General features: G+C 34.6%; 2 protein-coding genes across 3 annotated transcripts in view; one reads left to right on the top strand and one right to left on the bottom strand.

Moving 5' to 3' along the window:
* LOC142341774 (symplekin-like) overlaps nucleotides 1–15,132 on the top strand; it is a 63,504-nt gene extending 48,372 nt beyond the window's left edge. Inside the window, exons 14-16 of the mRNA XM_075392993.1 lie at nucleotides 12,504–12,787; nucleotides 13,133–13,311; nucleotides 14,514–15,132. Of these exons, the coding sequence (XP_075249108.1) occupies nucleotides 12,504–12,787; nucleotides 13,133–13,311; nucleotides 14,514–15,042 (992 nt within the window). The 3' untranslated portion in view covers nucleotides 15,043–15,132. The remainder of the gene's footprint in view (nucleotides 1–12,503; nucleotides 12,788–13,132; nucleotides 13,312–14,513) is intronic.
* The window catches only part of LOC142341776 (uncharacterized), a 645,707-nt gene that overhangs the window by 380,098 nt on the left and 238,263 nt on the right, over nucleotides 1–27,346 (bottom strand). The window lies entirely within an intron of this gene.

Here is a 27,346-nt window from a genome sequence, read left to right as displayed (position 1 = left end):
TTAATGTAGCCCGAAGTACCAGTAAAGGCGATGACATGTTAAGTAATACGTCAAAAAATTGTATTTCCATTTAATTTATGACAAAACTGAGAATTTTAACCATATACTAATAAGAATGCGTAAACATCAATAAAAGCCAAATTAGTATAGCCTGAAGTACCAATAAAGGCGATGACATGTAAAGTAATGGGTCAAAAATTAAGTATAGTTGCCATCCAATTTACATGACAAAAACTGAGAATTTTAACCATAAACTAATAAGAACGCGTAAGAATCACAAAGAGCCAAAGACTTTAAATTGTGATATTTGCTTCGAAAATTGTTCACTAAATATCTTTAAAAAATCAAAAGACTTATAAATCCGCTGGAAAACCTTTCGCATAGCGCAAAGATGTTATTTGGCACGAAAGATTCAGCCTAACTAAAAACTGTCCTGAAAATGCCGCACACGAGTAGGCTTTTTGTTTTTTTTTTCATCTGTTTAGTATCTACTTTGGATCTTTTTTGTTCGTTTAAAAGAAAAGTGACGTCCAGACCAGATTTCCTACTTTTAAATTGTGACCATTTTGTTAAAATGTGAACATTTTATGAATTTTTGATGGAAAGATAATTAGAGATTTTGAATACAGTTTTTAAAGGTTTTTGTGTTTTTAAGTTTATTTGAATATTTATTTCTGATTATCTATTATCTTTTAACGTTTATGGCGTGATACTTTTCGGGAAAATGAGAACATGTGTTTTACATCAGGTGAATATTTAATATTTGTTTTTTTGACAGCCTTTTATTCGATAATTGTTCACTAAATAGCTAAAATAATCAAAAGACTTATAAATCAGCTGGAAAACATCTCGCATAGCGCAAAGATGTTATTTGGCACGAAAGATTATTCAGCTTAATCAAATACTCTGTCCTGAAAATGCCGTACACGAGTAGGCTTTTTCTTTTTTTTCATCTGTTCAGTATCTAGTTTGGACCTTTTTCGTTATTTTAAAAGAAAAGTGAAGTCCAGACCAGATTCCTTACTGTTAAATCGTGACCGTTTTGTTAAGATGGGGCCATTTTGTAACTTTTTGATGGAAAGAGAGTTCGAGATTTTGAATACAGTTTTTAAAGGTTGTAAGATTGTGTGAGAGATTTTAATTACATTCTTCAGATTTTTTTGTTTTTATTTTTGAATCTTTTTCTGAATATTTTTTTCTTTTATCTATTAGTGTTCATAGCGTGATAAATTTCGGGAGAATGAGAGTGTTTGTTTTACATCAGGTGAATGTTTGAATTTTGTTTTTTTTAGGCTGCCTTTCTTTTTGCTAGGTTGTTTTTTTTACAAAGAAGGACTTTTGAACATATGAATGCCGTTTTGTCTTGTGAAATTGCTTTCATGGTACCTTTATACTCTAATGTTTTTATAAACGTTCTTATGTAGTTTTCTACTACGCATACGGAGATTTTGTGATCGGTTGTTTTTTTTTTTTAAAAACTAATTCTCTGCTAAATATTTTGTTGGCTGTTTTGCTTTTTCGAATAGTTTATAGGGTTGCATGAATATTGTAATGGTTCGTGATTTGGTGAGTAACCATTATAGGTTTTTTTTTTGGTAGGAATTTTGTTGCGACTTTTTTTACTCCAGAAAAACCTGAAGGAAGTTTTTTTGAGAGCCGCGATGCGATAGCCAGACTCTTATTGGTTTCATCACTGTCTTTACAATTCAAGTAATTTAGTTTTAATTGGGGTGCTTTTTTTCGACGGGAAAAGTGTATTGGTGGGTATAAAAGAACATCACAATTTAATTCTCAAATATAAAAAAATACAAGTTCGAAAACCAAATCATTACAACATCTTAGGTATGTTGTGAATAATTTTACTATCAAAATTCCTTAAAAACTGTCCCATCCCAGCTCTAATATAGCCCGAACATCATTCCTCTTCAAATCATAGAAGTTCCGAAGTGGACGCTGAGCTGACAAAATAAAATTGAAAAATAAAATAAAAGAATCTGTTCACAAGCGGCAGTTTCATAGAATTATAGAAAGAGATCCGAAATGGATGCTGAACAGAGGAAAACAAAAATAAAAACAAATTAAAAGAATCTGTTCCAATGCGGTTTTTTTAAAGAATCATAGAAAAAGATACGAAGTGGATGCAGAACAGATGAAAGCAAAAATGAAAAAAAATTCAGAACTTATTCAGTTTCGGTGTTTCCAAGGCTGAGTTTTTTTATTCCAGCTGTTTTTTCGTTTTTAGGCCACAATGTTGACTGAATTGATACTTTACGCCACAATAACTTCTCTAGTCAACTTTGCTTGCTTAACTTATTTATTTTGCGTGATATATTTTGCTCTGATTCAGTTGCCAAACGAAAACTGGAGCTTTTCCGTTAGTTTGAAAAAAAAATTGACGTCCAGATCAGATTTCTTACTGTTAAATCGGGACCATTTTGTTAAAATAGCAGGAATTTTGCAAAACCTGTCGTTTTTGCTTTTCTATTTTTTTGAAGTTAATGTGGCCTGAAGTACCAATAAAGGCGATGACTTGCTAGGACATGGGTCAAAAATTAAGTATATTGGGCATTCAAATTATATGACAAAATATGATAACTTTCACCAGAAACTGATAAGAACGCGTAGAAATCACTAAGAGCCAAAGACGTTAAGTTGTGATATATGCTTGAACAATTGTTCACTAACTAACTGAAATAATGAACAAAACTTTTAAATAAGCTGAAAAAATATTTTCCATAGCGCAAAGGTGTTTATTTGCCACAAAAGATTCAGCTAAAACAAGAACTGTCCTGAAAATGCCGCACACGACTAGGCTTTTTTTTTCTTCTGTTCAGTATCTACTTTGGATCTTCTCCTTTAGTTTAAAAGAAAAGTGACGTCCAGACCAGATTTCTTACTGTTAAATTGCGACAATTTTTTTAATATGGGACCATTTTACGAATTTTGGATGGAAAAATAATTAGAGATTTTGAATTCAGTTTTTTAAGGTTTTTGTGTTTTTAAAGTTTTTTTGAATATTTATTTCTGATTATCCTTTAACGTTTATGGCGTGATACTTTTCGGGAGAATGGGAGCGTTTTGTTGTACCTCAGGTTAATTTTTAATATTTGTTTTGTTGTCAGACTGTCTTTCTTTTTGCTAGGTTGTTTTTTTACAAAGAAGATCTTGTGAACATATGAATGCTGCTTTGTCTTGTGAAATTACTTTCGTGGTACCTTTGTACTCATATCTGAGTATAAAGGTTTTTATGTTGTTTTCTACTACGCATATGGAGATTTTGTGATCGTTTGTTCTTTTAAAACCTAATTTCGGCAAAATATTTTGTTGGCTGTGTTACTTTTCCGAATAGTTATAGGGTTGCATGAATATATTGTAATGGTTTCTGACTTGGTTAGTGACCGCTTTAGGTTTTTCTGTGTTTGGTAGGAATTTTGTTGCGACTTTTTCTACTCTCTGAAAAACCTGAATGAATTTACTTTTTTAATAGTCGCGATGCGAATGAATTTACTTTTTAATAGTCGCGATGCGCTAGCCAGGCTGTTATTGGTCTCATCACTGTCTTTACAATTCATGTAATTTGATTTCTATTGGGGCGCTGTCTTTTTGACGGGAAAAGAGTATTGGTGGATCTAAAAGAACATCAGAATCTAATTCTCAAAAATGAAACAACAGACACGTTTAATAACCAAATCATGCATGTTGTGAATAATTTTACCATCAAATAACCTTAAAAATTGTCCCATCCCATAACAGCATTAAGAAATCTAGCCTGAACATCATTCGTGCTTCAAATCATAGAAGTTCCGAAGTGGATGCTGACCCGACGAAATAGAAATGAAAAACAAACATAAAAGAAACTGTTCACATGAGGCATTTTCTTAGATTTATAGAAACAGATCCGAAATGGATGCTGAACAGAGGAAAACAAAAATAAATAATGAAATTAAAAGAATCTGTGCAAATGCGGTTTTTTTAAAGAATTGTAGAAAAAGGTACGAAGTGGATGGAGAACAGATGAAAGGGAAATTAAAAACGAATTTAACAGAACTTGTTCACGCTCTGCTTTTTCAAGGTTTAGTTTTTTGTTCCAGCGGTTCCTTCGTACATTAGGCCACAACTTTGACTATTGATGCTTTAGCCCCCAGTAACTTCAAACTTAAAATTGACTTTATTATCAGTTGCCTTCAAAGAAATAGAATATCATTTATTATTTGTTGCCTTTATTAATACTTTAGGCCACAATAACTTCTCGGATCAGCTTTGCTCGCTTAAATTATTTTTGCGTGATATAGTTTGCTCTGATTCAGTTGCCAAAAGAAAACCGGTTATAAGATGAGCTATGACAAGGACCTCATAGACGGGATGCTAATGCTTCAGTACGCGGGTGTTCGAAAATTTCTGGTGGGATTCATTTGCACCCATAAAAATTATCGAAAATTCAGACCCCTGTGAATATAATTGTACTTGCTCCTCCTATTGTTAGAGAACAACTGGTCCGAGGTTTTGTATGTTTGTTTTTTCCACTAACAAAAGATTTTCAAGTTTTCTCTTCAAACTCAAAACAATATAAACTAGTTTAAATCTTTTGGAAATCTCGTGTATAGATCAAAAATTTTCAAGAAGAAGATACATAATCAAACTCACTCGAACGCTGATGAATCAACTAGCCCTTTAATAACTTCAGATTTGCATTGTAGACAGCAAAGACTTTCGTCATGTCGAATATTAAACAAAAAAGCAGAAATTTTGTAAAGCCAGTCATTTTTGCCCAAAAAGTGGTAGCAAAATTTTAACCCTGACCAAAGGAATACGGCAAGAATTGCATTGAGAAGTACAAATCAAGTTTCTAGAATTGAATGTTGGATGATTATAGCCAAAATATTAATTGTGAAGAAATTGCAGGAAAACTAAATCAGAAGCTGTCTATTTTCTTGTTTTTTTAAGTTAATATGGACTGAAGTACCAATAAAGGCAATGATATGTTAAGTAATGGGCCAAAAGTTTATTTGCCAGTCAATAATTATATGACAAAAACTGATAACTTTCACCATAAAATGATAAGAGCGCGTAAAAATCACGAAGAGCTAAAGACATAAAAATGTGTTATATGCTTAAAAAAAGTTGTTCACTAACGAACTAAAATAATCAAAAGACTGATAAATCAGCTGGAAAACGTTTCACAGAGCGCAAAGGAGTCAATTTGGCAGGACAGATTCAGCTTAAACAAAAACTCTGTCCTGAAAATGCCGCACATGAACAGGTTTTTTCTTTTTTATCTGTTCAGTATCTACTTTGGATATTTTCCTTTAGTTTAAAAGAAAAGTGACGTTCAGACCAGATTTCTTACTGTTAAATTGCGACCATTTTCTTAATATGGAACTATTTTATGAATTTTTGATGGAAAGATAATTAGAGATTTCGAATACAGTTTTTAAAGTTTTTTGTGTTTTTAAAGTTTTTTGAATATTTATTTCTGATTATCTTTTAACGTTTATGGCGTGATACTTTTCGGGAGAATGAGAGCGTTTTTTTTACCTGAAATGAATTTTTAATATTTGTTTGGCTGTCAGGCTCTCTTTCTGTTTGCTAGGTTTTTTTTACAAAGAAGATCTTGTGAACATATGAATGCTGCTTTGTCTTGTGAAATTACTTTCGTGGTACCTTTTTACTGATATCTGAGTGTTAAAATGAGAACATTATGTTGAAATGGGATCGTTTTTATCGATTTTTGATTGTAAGATTGTTAGAGATTTTAAATACATTCTTTAAAATTTTTTTTTATCTTTAAATCTTTTTCTGAATATTTGTTTTTTTTATCTTTTAGCGTTTATAGCGTGATAAATTTCGGGAGGTTGAGAGCGCTTTGTTTTACATCAGCTGAATATTGAATATTTGTTGTTTTTGTCAGTTTGTCTTTCTTTTTCACTAGGTTTTTTTTACTGTGTGGTCTGAGTAAAGGGTTCTTGAAATTGTTTGTTGAAGTATTCTTTGGTGAAGTGTTTGTTGAAGTAATCGATTAGAACCAGAGGTTTTTGTTCAAAGTAAGCTGTTGTAAAATTGTGTCACTATTGGATTGACCAGATGGACCGAGTCATAATACATTGTTATAGATTTGTTTTGATTGACAATTTGTTTTTTTTGAGATTTCACTGTATCTAGCGTACAAGTTCTTTTTCGATGAATTTGATATGGTTATTGTATAGTTAGTAACGTTAGTTAGTGTGGTCAGCATCATGTTTCGAGTCGTTTTCGGTATCCTTCTGGCTTCGTATTCTCAAGGTCTGTTCACTATTGTTTATAGCCGCTAAATTGTAAGCTGAGCGGAGCTATATTTCGGTGCTCTTGGTTTTTTACGTCCAATCCGAGAATCGGATCGTATTGGTGCTCTGTCTTTTTTGTGCGAGGCTTTCACACATTTTCAATGACTTTGATCTTGAGAAACGGAATAAACAGGTAAGGCCTTAAGTTTCTCTAGAGGCCGTTGGCTGGCTTCAGTAGTCTTGCTTAGAGTTGCGCAGTTGCTGTGAAGGACTTAATTCAAGGTTAAAAGGTCATCTTAGGACTTTGTGAGCCCAATATGGTGCAATTTTTCAAGTTTTTTTTGTCATTTTTCAAGTTTTTTGTTTGGTTTGTCTTGAATTGACGTTTGTCAAAAATGATAAAGTTAATAAAATGATTTTTGCAAGACATAATTATTTTGTATGAGCGTTTTATGAGCTATATGTTTTGGTACTGCAAACAGAAACACAAAAAGTAATACTAATTTTTCCAAATTACTAAAAGTTTTCTTAAAATGTGTCATTTTTCTGAGTTTTTGCATCCTAAGGTGCAATAGTTACTTCCTTCTCTAGAGTTTGATAATAGATTACTGCATATTTTCTGGTGGCATGGGAACATTTCAACTTTTTAATGTCACGAATTTCTGCAATTTTTTATGAAATTTTTTCCAGGTTTTTTTTACGAATTTGTCATTTTTTATTTTCCAGCCTGAGGGGCCAGAAAACCTGGTTTAGGTACTGATAATAGGTTACTGCATAGTTTTTAGTGGTCAAAGAGTTGTTTTTTAAATTTTCTTTTTACTTTTTTTTTTGTAGAAGTTTAGTTTTTCTGATCTTTTAAAATAATTGTCTTTTGTTCAGTTTTTTTTTCGTCAGTGGTCAGTTAACATCCTCCAGGTTTTTATACTGCATTACTGTATGTTACTGCATTGTTGCGAGGTTCAATGGAATGAGTTGCAACTTTTGAATTTCACGAGTTTTCGCTATTTATTTGATTTTTTTTCCAATTTTGAAAGCTATTGTCATGTTCGTAGTTTATGGATCTTTTTGAGCCAATAAAACTTTTTTATGCTCGCAATTTGGCCACTGGATAACCTATGGAGACAATAAAATTAATATCACAAAATTCAGCAACATTTCATTAAAATTTGAAATTATTTTCAAATTTGAAATTTTTGCCATTGAAAATTAATGATCTTTACGGGCCAATGAAACTTTTTCTGGTCTTGCAGATGTGTTACTTGACCAATCCAGAGACAGAAAAATGAATTTGAACATTTTAATTTTGCGAGATTAAGAATCTGTCAGTACATTTAGCAATTTTGGTTATTTAATTGCTCTCAAACGAAGTTTGTAGCAATTATTTTAGTCCTGTTGGTCATTTCAATGCGATTTTTCGCTTGACCCATTTGACTTTTCTTCCTCAATAACGGGATAAACAAGTAGCCTCCAGCGGGCAATAAGTTAGAACCTTTCAGCTCATTACTAGTCTCCAAGTATAAGATTCACAGCAACTGTTTTGGAGACTTATATGAAGGGCGGTTTTAGAATTGACCCCCCCCCCCCATCAACCCCCTCCAACCGTTGCTCCCACACCCCACTATTGCCCCCATCAGCCCCGTGCCCCCCGCTGCTCTCCCCTCACGCCTCTTCAATTAAGCTAAAGTAGCCTCACCGTGGCTAGCTACTGACGAAGCCAACCGCTCGCCGGTTGTTAGAGCAATTCGCCCGACGTTAGTCGGTTATGATTTGTCATAAAATATTTGTCATTTGTGTCGATTTTTCTCTGTCTTTATTGGCCGTTGAACCTCTTTGAAGGATTGTGCTTGGGTTGCGTTAATGGAAATATCTAAAGGAATCAAGCTTAGCGTGTAGGGTGAAAGCTTTAAGAGTTTTAGCAATTATTTTATTTTTGTTTACTTTGATTATTTTAGTGTCTCAACTTTTGAGAATATTGTTCTCTTTGGCTGGCACTTTTCACTTGATCTGCCGGTCAGGTGCAGTAGTTAAGCTTTCCTTTCAATTCTTTGGATTGTCTTTCAGGCTCTCTCCTGCTATGTTTTTTGTTTCGTCGTCTGACGCTCTTTTTTCGTTTTACATTTGTTCACTGAAAATTCAAATTTTCTCAACGACTTCATCTCACTTACGGCCCTTGCTGAAAATTCAAATTTTCCCGACGACTTTTTTATCTCACTGACGGCCTTTGCGTGCGTGACGTCATTTGTCGCTCACTCTAAAAAAATCTTAGGTCATTTGCGCGATTAGATTTTGATCATACGCGACTTACCTCACTCAAAAAATGACTTTTACACTTTAAAACTTAAGTTTAATTTGAATTTGTTTAAGGTCAAATGAACTCATGTGCAGTAAAGGTCTCTAATAAGAGGCTTCTGTGGGATGAATTTTAACAAGCTTTAAAAATTTATCGCTGAATGTTTTTACCTACTTTTTTGAGCGGCGTCGATTTTTTTTTTCAATTTAGATCTGTCTGTTTTTATCTCTATTATACGGTACGCAGGTCTATTCTTCCGCGCCGAAACAGGAAGGGGAGTGAAAAAGTGAGTGGTTTTGCGACGTGAAATTTTTTCGCCCTAAATTGAAAGTGGTGAGAAAACGGTGTTTGAACAAAAATTCGCTTTCTCGCTAGTGTTTTTTTTTGTTCACATGCGGCAATTTCATTTTGATTTTTACTGTTTTTTCAATTTTTTGGATCAAATTTTTTTCTTAATGGTTTTCCCAATTCTTTCGTAGTTCATTCTAGGCCTAGTTTTTTTTGTTTAAACCAATTTTCACTTTTTCGCTAGTGGTTTTTTGTTCACATGCTGCATTTTAACTTTGATTTTCTGTTTTTTTTATCTAATTTTTTTATAAATGGTTTTTCCAACTCACTCAATAAAAATTCTTTGAATTGTACGCCAGGACTTGTCCTGCTATGTTTTTTTTCGTCTTCATGATTTTTGTTGCGACCATATGACGTCACAGCCACTTCAAATCTGCTTTTTGTTCAATTTTTCATGAAGTGCGTGCGTGAAGTCATTTTTCACTGTTAGTGGAGCGAGTTTTGTTCATTAGCGTGATTAAATTTTTGGTCAGACTTGACTTACCTCACAAAAATGACTTCCTCAATTTGAAATTGACTTTCATTTACTTTAATTCAAAGAGATAAGGTCAAATTGGCGTGTGTAACTCTAAATGAAGGTTATTAGAGCGCAGCTAATAGAGGCAGCAAAAACTTATACAGATTTTTAATCAAAATATTACGTGTCAGCCTTCAATGAAAAGACGATTTTTTCGGTCTGTCGTTTTTACTGGTTTTTTGAGACTGCAGATCTGCGAAGCTATTGCGGCTATTTGCTGGCAATCTGCCAGCTAAGTTAGTTTATTGCTAAATGTTTTAACCTAGTTTTTTGAGCGGCGTCGATAGCTTTTTCAACTTATATCTGTATCTGTTTTTATCTGTTTTATACGACGCGGAAGTCTACATCCCAGCTATTCAGAAAATCTGCCGGCTTTGATGGTTGATTTTGCGGGCAGACTGTAATGTTTTGGTGTCGCAGAAATACCAAGTGATGCCAAAATGCTGTTAGTTTTTCGGCGTAAAATTTTTAGAGTGAACAAATTTCGTTTTGTCGATAGTCATTTTTTTTGTTCATAGCCTCCCTCATCTTCGCGGCTATTACAGCAGTCCTATTTCTTACAATCTAAATTATTGGTGCCCTCTCCTTTTTAATGATCTGACAAGACTTTTTTTCGGCTTTTTGAGGTCAAAGAGAAGTCAAATTAGATTGGTGACTTTGATGCTGCTGTATTAGTAAAGGCAGCGAACACAAACGGGATTGAAGCCTATTTTTTAAATCTACATTTGAGCTGGAGTGACAACTTGGTGTTCAAAAGAGTTTAATTTTTTGAGATGAATTTTTTTGCGTCAATTTTGCGACGTCTGTTTTAACTGTTCCTTCACTTGAGTGCTACTAATTTGATAGATGTGTTATAATTGCACCTATTTGGGCAAAATATTAGTGAATGAGTGATTTTTGCCCCTTTCTTATCGGTTCTATTGTCTTATCACCTTGTCATTGATGATAGGTCTCATGAGTTGCTAATGAGGCGTCCATGATGACCTTCTTTTGATGACCTTCACACTATTCGTTTTCTGTATTTTGTGTATTTTTCTGAGTATTTGTTGTACTTTTTGCTATCTTTTCATTTAATCTCATTAGGTTGCTGATGGGGATTTAATTAGTCGAGATAACTGTTTCAGTCCTCTTCTGATGCTTTCTGTGACTTTTATACTCTTAGTTTGAAAAAAAATTAGCAAGAATTAGCAAGAGTTTTTGCAAAAATTGTTTTTTTTAGTTCATATCTAAAAGGTTCAACTTATTTGTCACGCCTTGTTTTTAAAAAATGCCAATGGTTTTTTTGTGTCTGGACCAGTTTTTGTAGTACTTTTTGTTGTTTGATCATTTAATATTTTTAATTGCAGATTTTGTTTGTTGCTAATGAGGAATAAGGTAAAATAATTAGATGCTTGTTCATAGCATTCGTCTTTGAATGTTTTGTTTCAAAAAGTTGATTTCTTAGTCTTGCATGTTTTTCTTGTGGTATTATCGCTTAATCTCGACAAGTCTCATTTGCCTTCTAGTTTGACATAATTTCGGGGAATTTATTGGCTCCACCTTTTAGCTAACGTTTGTTGTGACTAAGATACCGTTTGTTTTCCAAATATTAAGTGAAATTTTGTATCTTAGCTTCATTTGTAGCTCTATTGTCCCTTTTCCCGCCATTTGAACGGTTAAGAATTAGGTATTTTTTTACTTCTAAAGTTTTATGGTAAGTTGTGGTCAAGGATTTTGTATGTAGGTATGTGGTATTTTATTTTGACGCTACTGATTCAAAAATAATCGATTTTTGCCTTTTTGCTTTGTCTGTCCTTGATTCCAACAATGTTGTTGTTTTGTTTTCTAATCTAAGGATGCGTAGAGTTCATATGTTGATAAAGCGATGGTATAATTTTTTTAACACTAGATCTCGGAATAAGAAATTTTCTAATTTTTAGATTTTGTTTTCATTTGTACACATATGGGGCCATAGGTTTTTGGTAATCAATGAGAGTTCCGTGAAGTGCCACTTACCATGAGCAAAAAAAGGCTTTTTTTTCTCTTGATTTTTGTTTGCTCTCGAACCAAGTTTGAAGCAATTGTTGTAAGCGAGTGTTTTTTATTCAAAGTTTCCCTTGAGGGCGTGTTGCAGAGATAAAGCGATTGTAAGCTGGGAGATGATACGGGCCTGATAGCCGAGTGGTCATTTAATTTTGGTTAATGCATAGTTTAATAAATCATACTCGATGTAATTCTTTCAAGAACATGTCTTCTGCCTTCTTTTTTAAATCTGAATTCAAAATTTAAAATCAATGGTTAATTTCAATAGGGGTCTTCTTATCTAGATTCTTAATTGCACTCCAACGAAGTTTGTAGCAATTATACTAGTCCTGTGGTCTTTATATACAGTTTTTCGCTTGAACGATTTTTGGTCTCACACTCTTAACTTTTCGTCCTCAAAAACGCGAGAAACAGGTAAAGCGCAGAGGGCATGAAGTCGCTGAGCAGCCTTGCCTCTTACTATTCACCAAGACTTTTTTGACGAGACAATTTTGACACCCTCAGTCACCCCACTCACTCCCCTCATGCAACCTCCTGGCGATTTGCGCCCCCACTCTTCCAGCCCTCCCAAATCTGCCCCCTCTCATCGGTTGACCCCTGACGCAATTGGCCCGAGTAGGCTATGCTCATAAGGCTCTACTACTTGAAGGACATTGGTGTTTGAAATTTGATTTAAAAATCAAGATAAAATAATAAACTGCGAGTAGAACCTTTTTGGTCTTCTCTCCAGATAGGTATTTTTAACGAAAGGTCTCAGCGGTCTATTTTGCGGCTACAAAAGGTCCGCCAAGTTACATTCTCTCTTTAACATTTTAAGTTAATTTTTAAGGTTCCTCGAGGACATTTATACGTCGGCTTAGTGCAACATTTAAGCGTTTCGAGAGTTTTTCTTGACAGTATACATGGCCTTCAGATATTCAAGTTCAATGAACGTTTTTATTTTTTGTGGAAGATGGCCTCTTGCATTGCAAGAATTGTTTGTGGAAAATGACTCATGCTTTACAAGAATTTCAAATCGTTTTGAGCGGTGAGGTTTATTTTGTCTTATCATTTTTTTCGTTACCAGTCAAGGAAGTCTTCAGACGTCTCCTCAACATTGTGCAATCCAACTCTGAAGCTAACAACTCGTCGGCGAATACGACCTCTTCATCTTCAGCATCCCGCCTCTCTGCTGTAGACATATTTGTGGGTTTTCACAAGATTGAAAGTGATCTGAAAGCGGCCATTGCGGCTGTGAATGTATGCGTAGCGGACGAGACAGTTTTCAATGAGTCGGTGATGGCGGTTTCGTTGACTCAGATGCTTGAGATGAAGAGTTTGCCAACACTTATCATGCGAACTGTTCTACAGGCAAGAAAAAGTGTTCTGTATGCACAGTGGATTCAATTTTTTAGTAAAAAAGATTTTAGTAAGGAATTGTTTACTTCGGAAGGAATTGTTTACTAATTTTTTTTTCAATCAAATGAAGATATTTCATTTATTATTGAGCAGATAGTTTGTATTTTACTGCTCTAGTTTGAATTGCACAGAGATAATATGCTTTTGGGCTTGGATATTAAAATACATTTAATCAGATTTTAAAAAAAGAACATTACAAAAATCGAATATAGCAAATTCACTATCGTGATAAATAGTAAGTCTTGGAATTATTAGTAGATTGTTTGTGGGATAAATGAAATGTATATCTTCCTTTAGACCCTGGGTCGTCACCCACGACTTCGTTCATTTGTGCTGAACACGGTGCTGCAGAGGCTAATTGTGAGACAAGTGTGGCGACTACCCAAATTGTGGGAAGGTTTTATCCGATGTGTCTACAAGACTGTTCCCGATTCTTTTGGAATACTACTCCAGTTGCCGAGCGAACAGCTCATCAGGTTCGTAGTTTGACTCTCTCACCTTTCGGCTATCGACCGAGTGCTGCTTAGTGAAAACGGGCGTAAGCCAATGTGATTGGGCAAAACTTTTTCCAAAAACCATTATTAATAGCCGCCCTCATCTTCTCAGCCGGCTATTATTGCGCTCGTATTTTTTTTTAAATTCAAAGAATTTGAATTGTATTGGGGCGCTGTCTTTTTTTTAAGATCTTTTCACACATTTTCATGATTTTTGAAGTCAAATTGGAGTAGTGATTTTGGTCACGCAGAAACAGGAAATGGAGCGAAAAAGCGAGTGGTTTTGCTGCGTGAATTTTTTTCGCTCTAATTTTGAAGTAGAGTAAAAAAAACGGTGTTTGAACAAAATTTCGCTTTCTCGCTAGTGGTTTTTGTTCACATGCGGCAATTTCACTGTGATTTTTACTGTTTTTTGCAATTTTTTGATCTGATTTTTTTTAGAAAGAGTTTTCCCATTTCACTCATAGTCCGTTCTAGGTCTAGTTTTTTGTTTAGTCAATGAAAATTCTTTGAATTGTACGTCAGGACTTGTACTGCTGTATTTTTTACTTCGTCAAACTTTTTTTCGCTTTACCATTTTGCCGCTTTTTCGACATTTTGCGTGAAATCTTTTTGACTTCTCTAGGCTAGTTTCTCTCTTCTATCATTCTGCTAAAAGTGAATTTGAACATCAGTTGCTAAGCAAAGCAATTCAAAATGAACAGAGTCGGTATAAAAAATTGAAGTCAGAAATAGAAACGGGATAAACCCATAAAGCCCAATTTTAGATGCCCGCTATTTGAACGTCGTTCCTATAAGTCTTAGTTACCACCTCTAATGCTTATCGGTGTTGATAGTAGCCCCTGTAGCCTCTCTCTAAGAAACAGAAGTATGTTCAACTACGAAATGCCATCAAAATAAATCGGACTTAAAAAAATATTTTTGTACAAAAATCTTTTTTTTTTCAATATATTCTATTCGTTCAATCCCAATCATGCTTATTGGAATCAACGGCGGCTATTTTCCGGCAATCTGCCGGGTATGTTTTGAATGTCAAGATTAAAATTAAGTAAATAACATTGCATTTTCTTCAAATTAAGTCTTTGGTCCGAGAAATGGCGTTGGTTAATTGGTTTTAAATGACATAATGCAATCTTGAGCACTGTTTATATTTTTGAAGCGAATGTTAGTCGTTACTTTTTCAGCATATTCAATAATTCGCCCGACTTGAAGAAAGGCCTCCTTTCTCACTGGGCATCCTTACCCGAGTATCAACGTAGCCAAGTGCTACCTTCCCTGCAACAACTTTTGAACGCCCCTGATTCAGTAAGTGCAGCAGAACCTCAGCACAAAGACAAATCCCGGAAACGAAGCTTAGTTGCTGACGATCAAGATGTTGTCGAAGTATCCGTAGTCACTGATGATGGTCGCAGTAACAGAGCTTTAGACGCAGAAAACTCTAGTAAAGATTCAGCTGACTCTAAAAAACAAAAGCAAGAGAAAGACATGTCTCCAGAGTATTTTGCTCAATTGATGGAAAGTGTTTGCGTGGAAATTATTGACGGGATAGCAGAAGAGGTCTGTGCAGAAATTAGTGAACAAGTAATCGAAGAAACCTTAGACGAAACTCCGTTGGAGATCTTTATATGCAATGACGTCATTGATGTGTTCATGTCTGATGAAGCTTTCAGTGTTGCTTTAGAATCCAAAACTGAGTTGGAATTGTTTGGTTAAAAATTGAGGGTTTTTGGTAACGAGTTACTGCTGTTATTTGTTCCCTTCCTGGATAGTTATCTCATTGTAATTTATAGATGTTTATCTGGACTGTTTTCAACAAAAATTATAATTGAGATCTAGATATGCTTTATTAGTAATCGCTCCCTAAAAGTTGGTACTTCTGCTTTTGATCAATCTCAGAATATAGATTTTCCGATTTAGTTTTGCGAAAGGGGTTGTTTGTCTGCACGTGTGCGTGCGTGCGTGCGTGCGTGCGTGTGTGTGTGTGTGTGTGTGTGTGTGTGTGTGTGTGTGTGTGTGTGTGTGTGTGTGTGTGTGTGTGTGTGTGTGTGTGTGCGTGCGTGCGTGCGTGCGTGCGTGCGCGTGTGTTCGTCCGTGCGTGCGTGTGTGTGTATAGGTGCGTGCGTGTATGTGTGTGTGTATGTGTGTGTGTGTGTGTTTAATTGCTCACAAAGGAAGTTTGTAGCAATTATATTAGTCCGGTGGTCTCTTAATACGATTTTTCTCGGGACTTATTTTTCGTCTGACTGTTTTAATTTAAAGTATGCGATGCCCCATTCATTCCTGCTGTAACCACTTTACTCTACACCCTTACACCCCAATTCGCTCACCCCCGCAATGCGCCCACTTTCTATTCTCCAGAACCTTCCCTAATCTTTATTAAAGCTTAAATCATTAATAGCCACCGTCAGCCTCTCAAACGGCTATTATTTAGGCGCTCTCCTTTTTACAGTTCAAAGAATTTGAATTGTATTGGGGCGCTGTCTTTTAAGATCTGTTAACACGATTTTTGGAGTCAAATTGGAGTACTGATTTTGGTTACGCCTAAACACGAAGTGGAGCGAAAAAGCGAGTGGTTTTGGGGCGTGAATTTTTTTCGCTCTATTTTTAAAGTAGAGTGAGAAAACGGCGTTTGAACAAAAATTCGCTATCTCGCTAGTGATTTTTTGTTCACATGCGGCAATTTCACTTTGATTTTTAGTGTTATTTCGATTTTTTGGATCGGATTTATTTCCAAATGGTTTTCCCAATCTATTCATGGTTCGTTCTAGACCTAGTTTTTTGTTGGAGCCAAAGTTCCATCTCTCGCTAGTGGTTTTTTGTTCACATGCGGCATTTTGACATTGATGTTCTGTTTTTTTTTCAATTTTTTTGATCTATTTTTTTAGAAATGGTTTTCCCAATTCACTCAGTCCGTTCGGGGTCTAGTTTTTTTGTTTAGCCAATGAAAATTCTTTATATTGTACGTCCTGCTATTTTTTATTGTTCTTTTTCTGTTTCAATTCCGATGTGCATCAAGCGCTTATAATGGTTACCACCGAAGCCAACCGTCGGTTGTATTTAAATTCTGGGTAATTTTTGTCTTTGTTGCAACCTTGAGAGAGTTACAAGTTTGCTTTTCAAACAAAAGGCTAATCTAGGGCGGAATCATCAGTGTGCTGGTGAAAATTGGCTTCATTTCTCATTCTCTCTCTAGCAGAGGTTTTAAGATCATTTGCGTGGTTAGATTGTGATTATACGTGAATTACCTCTATCAATAACTTTTGCACTTGAAGACTTAAGTTAAATTTGAATTAGTTTAAGGTCAAAAGAACTTATCTGTGCTGTAAAGTTCCCTAATAAAAGGCTTCTGCGGAATGAATGTTAACAAGCTTTATTAATTTATCGCTGAATGTTTTTTACCTAGCTTTTTGAGCGGCGTCGATTGTTTTTCAATTTTGATCTGTATCTGTTTCTATCTCTATTATACGGCACGCAAGTCTGTTCTTTTGCAGCTATTCCGGCAATCTGCTGGGTATGTTTTTTAAGATCTGTGCACACTTCTTCCGACTTTTTCACGTCAGTGATGTCAAATTAGAGTGATGATTTTAGTCAGGCTGTAGTAGTAAAGGGAGCGAAAGGCGATTAGGTTTTAGGCGTGGTTTTCTATTAAAAGTAGCTTTTTAGTTGGGGAGAAATCGGTGGTTGAACAAGTTTTAGGATTTTGAAAGCGAATATTTTTTCTTGTGCAGCAATTCGACTTCTCTTTAGATCTATTAAAATAATACATATGTGTTGCTTTAGAATCCAAAACTGAGTTGGAATTGTTTGGTTAAAAATTGAGGGTTTTTGGTAACGAGTTACTGCTGTTATTTGTTCCCTTCCTGGATAGTTATCTCATTGTAATTTATAGATGTTTATCTGGACTGTTTTCAACAAAAATTATAATTGAGATCTAGATATGCTTTATTAGTAATCGCTCCCTAAAAGTTGGTACTTCTGCTTTTGATCAATCTCAGAATATTAGATTTTCCGATTTAGTTTTGCGAAAGGGGTTGTTTGTCTGCACGTGTGCGTGCGTGCGTGCGTGCGTGTGTGTGTGTGTGTGTCTGTGTGTGTGCGTGCGTGCGTGCGTGCGTGCGCGTGTGTTCGTCCGTGTGTGTGTATGGGTGCGTGCGTGTATCTGTGTGTGTATGTGTGTGTGTGTGTTTAATTGCTCACAAAGGAAGTTTGTAGCAATTATATTAGTCCGGTGGTCTCTTAATACGATTTTTCTCGGGACTTATTTTTCGTCTGACTGTTTTAATTTAAAGTATGCGATGCCCCATTCATTCCTGCTGTAACCACTTTACTCTACACCCTTACACCCCAATTCGCTCACCCCCGCAATGCGCCCACTTTCTATTCTCCAGAACCTTCCCTAATCTTTATTAAAGCTTAAATCATTAATAGCCACCGTCAGCCTCTCAAACGCCTATTGTTTAGGCGCTCTCCTTTTTACAGTTCAAAGAATTTGAATTGTATTGGGGCGCTGTCTTTTAAGATCTGTTAACACGATTTTTGGAGTCAAGTTGGAGTACTGATTTTGGTTACGCCTAAACACGAAGTGGAGCGAAAAAGCGAGTGGTTTTGCGGCGTGAATTTTTTTCGCTCTATTTTTAAAGTAAAGTGAGAAAACGGCGTTTGAACAAAAATTCGCTTTCTCGCTAGTGATTTTTTGTTCACATGCGGCAATTTCACTTTGATTTTTAGTGTTATTTCGATTTTTTGGATCGGATTTATTTCCAAATGGTTTTCCCAATCCATTCATGGTTCGTTCTAGACCTAGTTTTTTGTTGGAGCCAAAGTTCCATCTCTCGCTAGTGGTTTTTTGTTCACATGCGGCATTTTGACATTGATGTTCTGTTTTTTTTTCAATTTTTTTGATCTATTTTTTTAGAAATGGTTTTCCCAATTCACTCAGTCCGTTCGGGGTCTAGTTTTTTTGTTTAGCCAATGAAAATTCTTTGTATTGTACGTCCTGCTATTTTTTATTGTTCTTTTTCTGTTTCAATTCCGATGTGCATCAAGCGCTTATAATGGTTACTACCGAAGCCAACCGTCGGTTGTATTTAAATTCTGGGTAATTTTTGTCTTTGTTGCAACCTTGAGAGAGTTACAAGTTTGCTTTTCAAACAAAAGGCTAATCTAGGGCGGAATCATTTAATCATCAGTGTGCTGGTGAAAATTGGCTTCATTTCTCATTCTCTCTCTAGCAGAGGTTTTAAGATCATTTGCGTGATTAGATTGTGATTATACGTGACGTACCTCTATCAATAACTTTTGCACTTGAAGACTTAAGTTAAATTTGAATTAGTTTAAGGTCAAAAGAACTTATCTGTGCTGTAAAGTTCCCTAATAAAAGGCTTCTGCGGAATGAATGTTAACAAGCTTTATTAATTTATCGCTGAATGTTTTTTACCTAGCTTTTTGAGCGGCGTCGATTGTTTTTCAATTTTGATCTGTATCTGTTTCTATCTCTATTATACGGCACGCAAGTCTATTCTTTTGCAGCTATTCCGGCAATCTGCTGGGTATGTTTTTTTAAGATCTGTGCACACTTCTTCCGACTTTTTCACGTCAGTGATGTCAAATTAGAGTGATGATTTTAGTCAGGCTGTAGTAGTAAAGGGAGCGAAAGGCGATTAGGTTTTAGGCGTGGTTTTCTATTAACAGTAGCTTTTTAGTTGGGGAGAAATCGGTGGTTGAACAAGTTTTCGGATTTTGAAAGCGAATATTTTTTCTTGTGCAGCAATTCGACTTCTCTTTAGATCTATTAAAATAATACATATGTGTTTTAATTGCGCCTATTCGAAAGTGATTGAATTCATCAATGGCTAGCAATAGCTTTTCATGAATTTGACATTATTTGTAATTATAAATTATTTGTGAATATTTGAGTTTTGGCCACTTTTTTAATTATTACTGGTGTCCTAGCTTTAAGTATTATTAATTGCAGTTCTTGTCGGATGCTAATTAGACATAACTAAACCTTATTATGTCTTTGAGTTCATTGCTGGTAGTTTTCATGACTTGATAATATTTGTTTTCTAATATTTTATATTTTTATTAAATTTTCGAGTTTCTTGAGAAATTGCTGTAATTTTAGTTGTTATTATTTATTATCATTAAGGACGGGTCTAATAGGTGTCTAATAAAGTTTTTTTTTCAATTGATTTCACTGGTTCAGTTCACATCTAATGCTTTCTATGTTTTCAGGAATCAATATCAAATTTTTGAGTTTTGCGAGTTTTTTTGTTAACATTTTTGTCTTTTCTTAGTCTCGTCAATGACAGGATTCGATACTAATAATATCTGAATTAATCGTTTCAATTCATAGCTTTCGCTCTTAATCAATTTTAGTTTTCAAAAAATAAAATTTTTTAGTTTTGCTAGTGTTTGTTGTCCTTATTGCTGTCCTATCAACTAATTTGATGAATAACAAATATCACAGGCTGTTAATGTAGATTAAGTTAAGGGATGTTAATGTAGATAAGGTTAATGGAAATAGTTTTTTCAGTCTGTAACTCTTGCTTGTTTTGAATTTTTATTTGTTAAAAAGTATTAGCGAACTATTGATTTATTGCAAAATTCGGCTGTATTTATGTCTTATCAATTAGTCTCAATAATGACAGGTTTCGTCGGTTGCTTATGAGCGATAATTCGATGTTATTAGTTGCTTGAGATCATATTTGAGGGTCTCAATTTTGAGGGTCTCTTTTCTTGACCCTCACGAGAGAGAAAGAGAGATAGAGTTGGGAGAGATTCTGATTGTTGCTAGTTTTTTTGGTTTTTGCCTTTTTTGATTTCAATCATTGATTCTCATATTGCTGTTTTTGTGTACTCAGTATAAGGATGAGCAAAGTCAAAGTTTTGCTATTGTAGGAGATTCTTAAAACACTAGAGCTTGAAAACCATTTTCTAGTTGTTTTTAATTGCTCTCAAGCGAAGTTTGCAGCAATTATATTAGTTCTGTCGGTATTTTTGAATGAAATTTTTCGCTTGACCGATTTTTCGTCTGACACATATGACTTTTCGTCCCCAAAAACTGGATAAACAGGCAGCACCCAGCGGGCAATAAGTGCTCTTAGCTCACTATTCTCCAAGTATGCGATTCACAGAAACTGTTTCGGAGACTTAAACTTATGTTGTGGAAGGCGGTTCTTAGAGGTTGACCCCCCTTAACACCCACGTCCCACATCAACCCCCCTCTCACTTGACCCCCCAATCCCCACCCCTGCACATCGTTTAGGCCGTAAGGGCCCCGTGCAGCCAAAAAACCTCCCACCGATACCCCCAATCAGTCCCCCCCGGTGCACCCCCTGCGCTCACCTTACGCAGCTTCAATTAAGCTAACGCTAGCCTCACTAAACCGTGGCTAGCTACTGACAAAGCCACCCGCTCGCCTGACGTTTGAGAGCAATTTGCCCGGCGTTAGTCGGGTATGTTTAGATTTTCTGTGCATTTTTGCGCATAAAGGTTCAAGGGCGCTGTTTGCTGTCTTATTTTGATCTTGATGTTAAAATGTTAATTGCCAGGTCCTTAGTTAATTCAAGTCTTTGGATTCTAATTCAGGACTTGTCCTGCTATGTTTTTTTGTGCATGTTGATTGATTTTCATTGTTGTCTCGCAGCTTTAACTGCTCTCGACCGAAGTTTGAAGGAATTATTGGAAACGTGCAAGTCTATTCTATGCAAATTTTTTTCTTGACTGTATTTGTGCTTTTGTTTTAGAGCATTCTTTTGATTTCTTGTGTGACCTTTTCACACTTTATTTCTTCATCTTTGATTGATCTTAGTGGCTCTCGATCTGAATTAAAGTTCGTTGGTAAAAGCGATTGTGAGCGTAAGGAAATCAAAGCTATGTTAGCTGATTGGTTCAGATGTCAGACTGACGACTTGGAGGTCTGGGGTTCGATCATAAAGGAGTCTTTTTGTGCACCCATAAAACATTTTTAAGCTAAACCACTCTAATTTAATTAATTTAACGTTTTCAAATTAATTAAATTGACCACTTGTTTCGTTCGAAACGGCGTTTTGTCCTGAAAGTTAAATTAACAATAATTTCATGTAATCTTTATTCGGAGTGAGAGATGTTTTTGATCATGCGTTGCATTCAGTGAAACAATTGTCGACTTCTGAAAATTGTTTTTGAGAGAATAGTGCATACAGATGACCGCTTAAAGCCATTTTTTGTCTATTTGGCTATGTTTTGCGTGTAGTTTGCTTTATAAATTAATTGCTGATTGATTGATGCTGCATTAATATCTGAAAGCAACATCTGAAATTGAAACCACGGTCTTTTTGAAGAAGTCCTAATAGTTCGTTTCAAGTGCAGAATGGGCACAATTGTTCATTTTATCTTTTGCCTTCTTTTAAGCTGTTTTTTTATTGATATAGTATACAGACTAATCTAATTTGTTTCTTTTTGGCTTATAATTACCAGCAATTCTCTCAGGGGACTTTCAGGGATTTTAGTCTCTGATTTCAATAATTGATTTTTTTCAGGTTTTTGAAATTCGGTGACAATTGCAAAATGTTAATGTGTTGAAGCATTTAACTGTTTTCATATTTATTTGGTGACCGGGATGACATGGCTTTGGGCTCTGTAATTTTGCTGAGCCTCGAATGTTAAATAAGGAGTTGTCTGTTTTTCCACTTGAATTTTTTTTTAATTTGATTTTTAACTTTCAGACATTTCGATGTAACCTTCTAGTTTCACTTTTTACAATCTTTGTGTTCCCCATTTTCTATTGTGAATTATTGTATCATTCCCATAAGATCTATATTTTTATTCGCTCCTTTTTGATAAGTTTGACCTTACAGACTTTTCCCTTGATTTTTAAGTTAATTTCATTTAATGTATTGCAGCACTGAGAATTTGTTGGAATTACTCTAAAAAATTGACAGATTTTGGTCTTGGATTATATATGCGGCTAGGTTCTGTTAATAAAAGTTTTTTTCCTTTGACTATTATTCTGATTGGTTTGTCTTTTTTATAACTAATTTACTTTTTGCAATAGTTTGTTTTCACTTTTTCTGTGATATCTCCAGGAAGATGGAAGTGTATCTTGTATGTTGTTAATTGAGGTGACGCCAAAACAATTAATTTTGTGTTCTCCTGAGTCCTAAGTTTAGTTTTATTAAATAGCTGCATTCAGTATCTGAGAATTTTAGCTGCCTTATTCTTTCCCAATGTGTTTTTTGGGTCGGAGAGTTAATTGCAGAATTCTAATTTTATTGGCCATTATCATCAGTTATTTCTTGAAATTTCAGCGCGGTAAGTTTTTTGAGGCAATTAGTATTTGTTCACCCTTAAAAATTTGGACCAGTTTTCAACAAAACCAGTTATTTTTTAAAAATTTGAGGTATGAAGGTTTCACAGTGAGTTCTTTCTACCATAATTATTTTTTGTTAAAAATGTTGGCTTTTCTGTATCGTTTTTGAAGGATGTGATAATTGTGTTTTTGTCAGCCAAATGTCAATGCTCAAACTTTGTTATAAGAGGAGTATAAGTTTTTGCCAATTATAATAATCAAATGTGGTCTGGTGAGGTAAGGAATAAATGTTTCAAGACAAACGATAATGCTCAATTCCGCTGCAATTTTTTTTTGTTAAGTCTGACGCTTCGAGTCGCTCTCCGACTTCTTCCGGCTATGTTTTTATGTTACGTTTTTGCTTGATCGTATTCTTCCAGAACGTTCTTTCGATTTCACTCTTTGTGTGACTTTTTCCCGCTTGACTTTCATGATATAGGTTGCGAGCTTTTAAAAATTATGTCTCGGGCTAAAAGGAAACCGCTTTAAGCCATTTTTTGTCCATTTGGCTATGTTTTGCGTGTAGTTTGCTTTATAAATTAATTGCTGATTGATTGATGCTGCATTAATATCTGAAAGCAACATCTGAAATTGAAACCACGGTCTTTTTGAAGAAGTCCTAATAGTTCGTTTCAAGTGCAGAATGGGCACAAATGTTCATTTTATCTTTTGCCTTCTTTTAAGCTGTTTTTTTTATTGATATAGTATACAGACTAATCTAGTTTGTTTCTTTTTGGCTTATAATTACCAGCAATTCTCTCAGGGGACTTTCAGGGATTTTAGTCTCTTATTTCAATAATTGATTTTTTTCAGCTTTTTGAAATTCGGTGACAATTGCAAAATGTTAATGTGTTGAAGCATTTAACTGTTTTCATATTTATTTGGTGACCGGGATGACATGGCTTTGGGCTCTGTAATTTTGCTGAGCCTCGAATGTTAAATAAGGAGTTGTCTGTTTTTCCACTTGAATTTTTTTTTAATTTGATTTTTAACTTTCAGACATTTCGATGTAACCTTCTAGTTTCACTTTTTACAATCTTTGTGTTCCCCATTTTCTATTGTGAATTATTGTATCATTCCCATAAGATCTATATTTTTATTCGCTCCTTTTTGATAAGTTTGACCTTACAGACTTTTCCCTTGATTTTTAAGTTAATTTCATTTAATGTATTGCAGCACTGAGAATTTGTTGGAATTACTCTAAAAAATTGACAGATTTTGGTCTTGGATTATATATGCGGCTAGGTTCTGTTAATAAAAGTTTTTTTCCTTTGACTATTATTCTGATTGGTTTGTCTTTTTTATAACTAATTTACTTTTTGCAATAGTTTGTTTTCACTTTTTCTGTGATATCTCCAGGAAGATGGAAGTGTATCTTGTATGTTGTTAATTGAGGTGACGCCAAAACAATTAATTTTGTGTTCTCCTGAGTCCTAAGTTTAGTTTTATTAAATAGCTGCATTCAGTATCTGAGAATTTTAGCTGCCTTATTCTTTCCCAATGTGTTTTTTGGGTCGGAGAGTTAATTGCAGAATTCTAATTTTATTGGCCATTATCATCAGTTATTTCTTGAAATTTCAGCGCGGTAAGTTTTTTGAGGCAATTAGTATTTGTTCACCCTTAAAAATTTGGACCAGTTTTCAACAAAACCAGTTATTTTTTAAAAATTTGAGGTATGAAGGTTTCACAGTGAGTTCTTTCTACCATAATTATTTTTTGTTAAAAATGTTGGCTTTTCTGTATCGTTTTTGAAGGATGTGATAATTGTGTTTTTGTCAGCCAAATGTCAATGCTCAAACTTTGTTATAAGAGGAGTATAAGTTTTTGCCAATTATAATAATCAAATGTGGTCTGGTGAGGTAAGGAATAAATGTTTCAAGACAAACGATAATGCTCAATTCCGCTGCAATTTTTTTTGTTAAGTCTGACGCTTCGAGTCGCTCTCCGACTTCTTCCGGCTATGTTTTTATGTTACGTTTTTGCTTGATCGTATTCTTCCAGAACGTTCTTTCGATTTCACTCTTTGTGTGACTTTTTCCCGCTTGACTTTCATGATATAGGTTGCGAGCTTTTAAAAATTATGTCTCGGGCTAAAAGGAAACCGCTTTAAGCCATTTTTTGTCCATTTGGCTATGTTTTGCGTGTAGTTTGCTTTATAAATTAATTGCTGATTGATTGATGCTGCATTAATATCTGAAAGCAACATCTGAAATTGAAACCACGGTCTTTTTGAAGAAGTCCTAATAGTTCGTTTCAAGTGCAGAATGGGCACAAATGTTCATTTTATCTTTTGCCTTCTTTTAAGCTGTTTTTTTTATTGATATAGTATACAGACTAATCTAGTTTGTTTCTTTTTGGCTTATAATTACCAGCAATTCTCTCAGGGGACTTTCAGGGATTTTAGTCTCTTATTTCAATAATGGATTTTTTTCAGCTTTTTGAAATTCGGTGACAATTGCAAAATGTTAATGTGTTGAAGCATTTAACTGTTTTCATATTTATTTGGTGACCGGTATGGCATGGCTTTGGGCTCTGTAGTTTTGCTGAGCCTCGAATGTTAAATAAGGAGTTGTCTGTTTTTCCACTTGAATTTTTTTTATTTTTAACTTTCAGACAATTCGATGTAACCTTTTAGTTTAACTTTTTACAATCTTTGTATTCACCATTTTCTATTGTGAATTATTGTATCATTCCCATGAGGTCTATATTTTTATTCGCTCCTTTTTGATTAATTTTACATTTCAGACTTTTCCTTGATTTTTAAATTAATTTCTTTTAATGTAATGCAGCACTGAGAATTTGTTGGAATTACTTTAAAAAAAATTTGACAGATTTTGGTCTTGGATTATATATGCGGCTAGGTTCTGTTAATAAAAGGTTTTTCCTTTGACTTTTATCCTGTTTGTTTTACACTTTGTCTGTGATATCTCCAAGAAGATGGAAGTATATCTTGTAGGTTGTTAATTGAGGTGACGCCAAAACAATTATGTTAGTGTTCTCTTGAGTCCTAAATTTAGTTTTTTTAAATAGTTGCATTTAGTTTCTGAGAACGTTAGCTGCCTTATTCTTTCCCAATGTGGTTTTTAGGTCGGAGAGTTAATTGCAGAATTCTAACTTTTAATGGCCATTATCATTTGTTATTTCATGAAAAAATTCAGCGCGGTATATTTTTTTGAGGCAATTAGTGTTTGTTCACCCTTAAAATTTTGGACCAGTTTTCAACAAAACTAGTCATGTTTCAAAAATTTGAGGTTTGCAGGTTTCACAGTGAGTTCTTTCTGCCATAATTATATTTTCGTTGAATATTTTGGCTTTTCTGTATCGTTTTTGAAGGATGTGATAATTGTGCTTTTGTCAGCCAAATGTAATTTCTCAAACTTTTGTTATGAGAGGAGTAGAAGTTTTTGCCTATTGTAATAATCAAATGTGGTCTGCTGAGGTAAGGATTGAATGTTTCAAGACAAACGATAATGCTCAATTCCGCTGCAATTTTTTTGTGAAGTCTGACGCTTCGAGTCGCTCTCCGACTTCTTCCGGCTATGTTTTTATGTTAAGTTTTTGCTTGATCGTATTCTTCCAGAACGTTCTTTCGATTTCACTCTTTGTGTGACTTTTTCCCGCTTGACTTTTGTGATATAAGTTGCGAGCTTTTAAAAATTATGTCTCGGGCTAAAAGGAAACCGCTTGCGGGCGATGAACGTAAATTTTTGCTGGACCGTATTTGTGCTTTTGTTTTACTTTTTTTGTGCACCCATAAAACATTTTTAAGCTAAATAACTTTATTTTAATTAATTTAACATTTTCACATTATTTAAATTGACCACATGTTCGTTCGAAACGGCGTTTTGTCCTGAAAGTTAAATTAACAATATTTTCATGTAATCTTTATTCGGAGTGAGAGATGTTTTTGATCATGCGTTGCATTCAGTGAAACAATTGTCGACTTCTTAAAATTGTTTTTGAGAGAATAGTGCATACAGATGACCGCTTTAAGCCATTTTTTGTCCATTTGGCTATGTTTTGTGTGTAGTTTGCTTTATAAATTAATTGCTGATTGATTGATGCTGCATTAATATCTGAAAGCAACATCTGAAATTGAAACCACGGTCTTTTTGAAGTCCTAATTGTTCGTTTCAAGTGCAGAATGGGCACAAATGTTCATTTTATCTTTTGCCTTCTTTTAAGCTGTTATTTTTGATTGATATAGTATACAGACTAATCTAATTTGTTTCTTTTAGGCTTATAATTACCAGCAATTCTTTCAGGGGACTTTCAGGGGTTTTGGTCTCTTTATTTCAATAATTGATTTTTTTTTCAAGTTTTTGCAATTCAGTGACAATTGCAGAATGTCAATGCGCTGAAGCATTTAACTGTTTTCATATTTATTTGGTGACCGGGATGGCATGACTTTGTAATTTTGCTGAGCCTCGAATGTTAAGTAAGGAGATGTCTGTTTTTCCACTTGAATTTTTCTAAAATTTGATTTTTTAACTTTCGGACATTTCGATGTAACCTTTTAGTTTAACTGTTTACAATCTTTGTGTTCCCCATTTTCTATTGTGAATTATTGTATCATTCCCATAAGATCTATATTTTTATTCGCTCCTTTTTGATTAGTTTGACATTACAGACTTTTCCCTTGATTTTTAAGTTAATTTCATTTAATGTACTGCAGCACTGAGAATT

This window comes from Convolutriloba macropyga, chromosome 6 (assembly GCF_964194025.1).
Source record: "Convolutriloba macropyga chromosome 6, txConMacr16.3, whole genome shotgun sequence".
NCBI lineage: Eukaryota > Metazoa > Xenacoelomorpha > Acoela > Convolutidae > Convolutriloba > Convolutriloba macropyga.
Note: the sequence above shows the minus strand (reverse complement) of the source record. Positions and strands in the feature narration are given on the sequence as shown.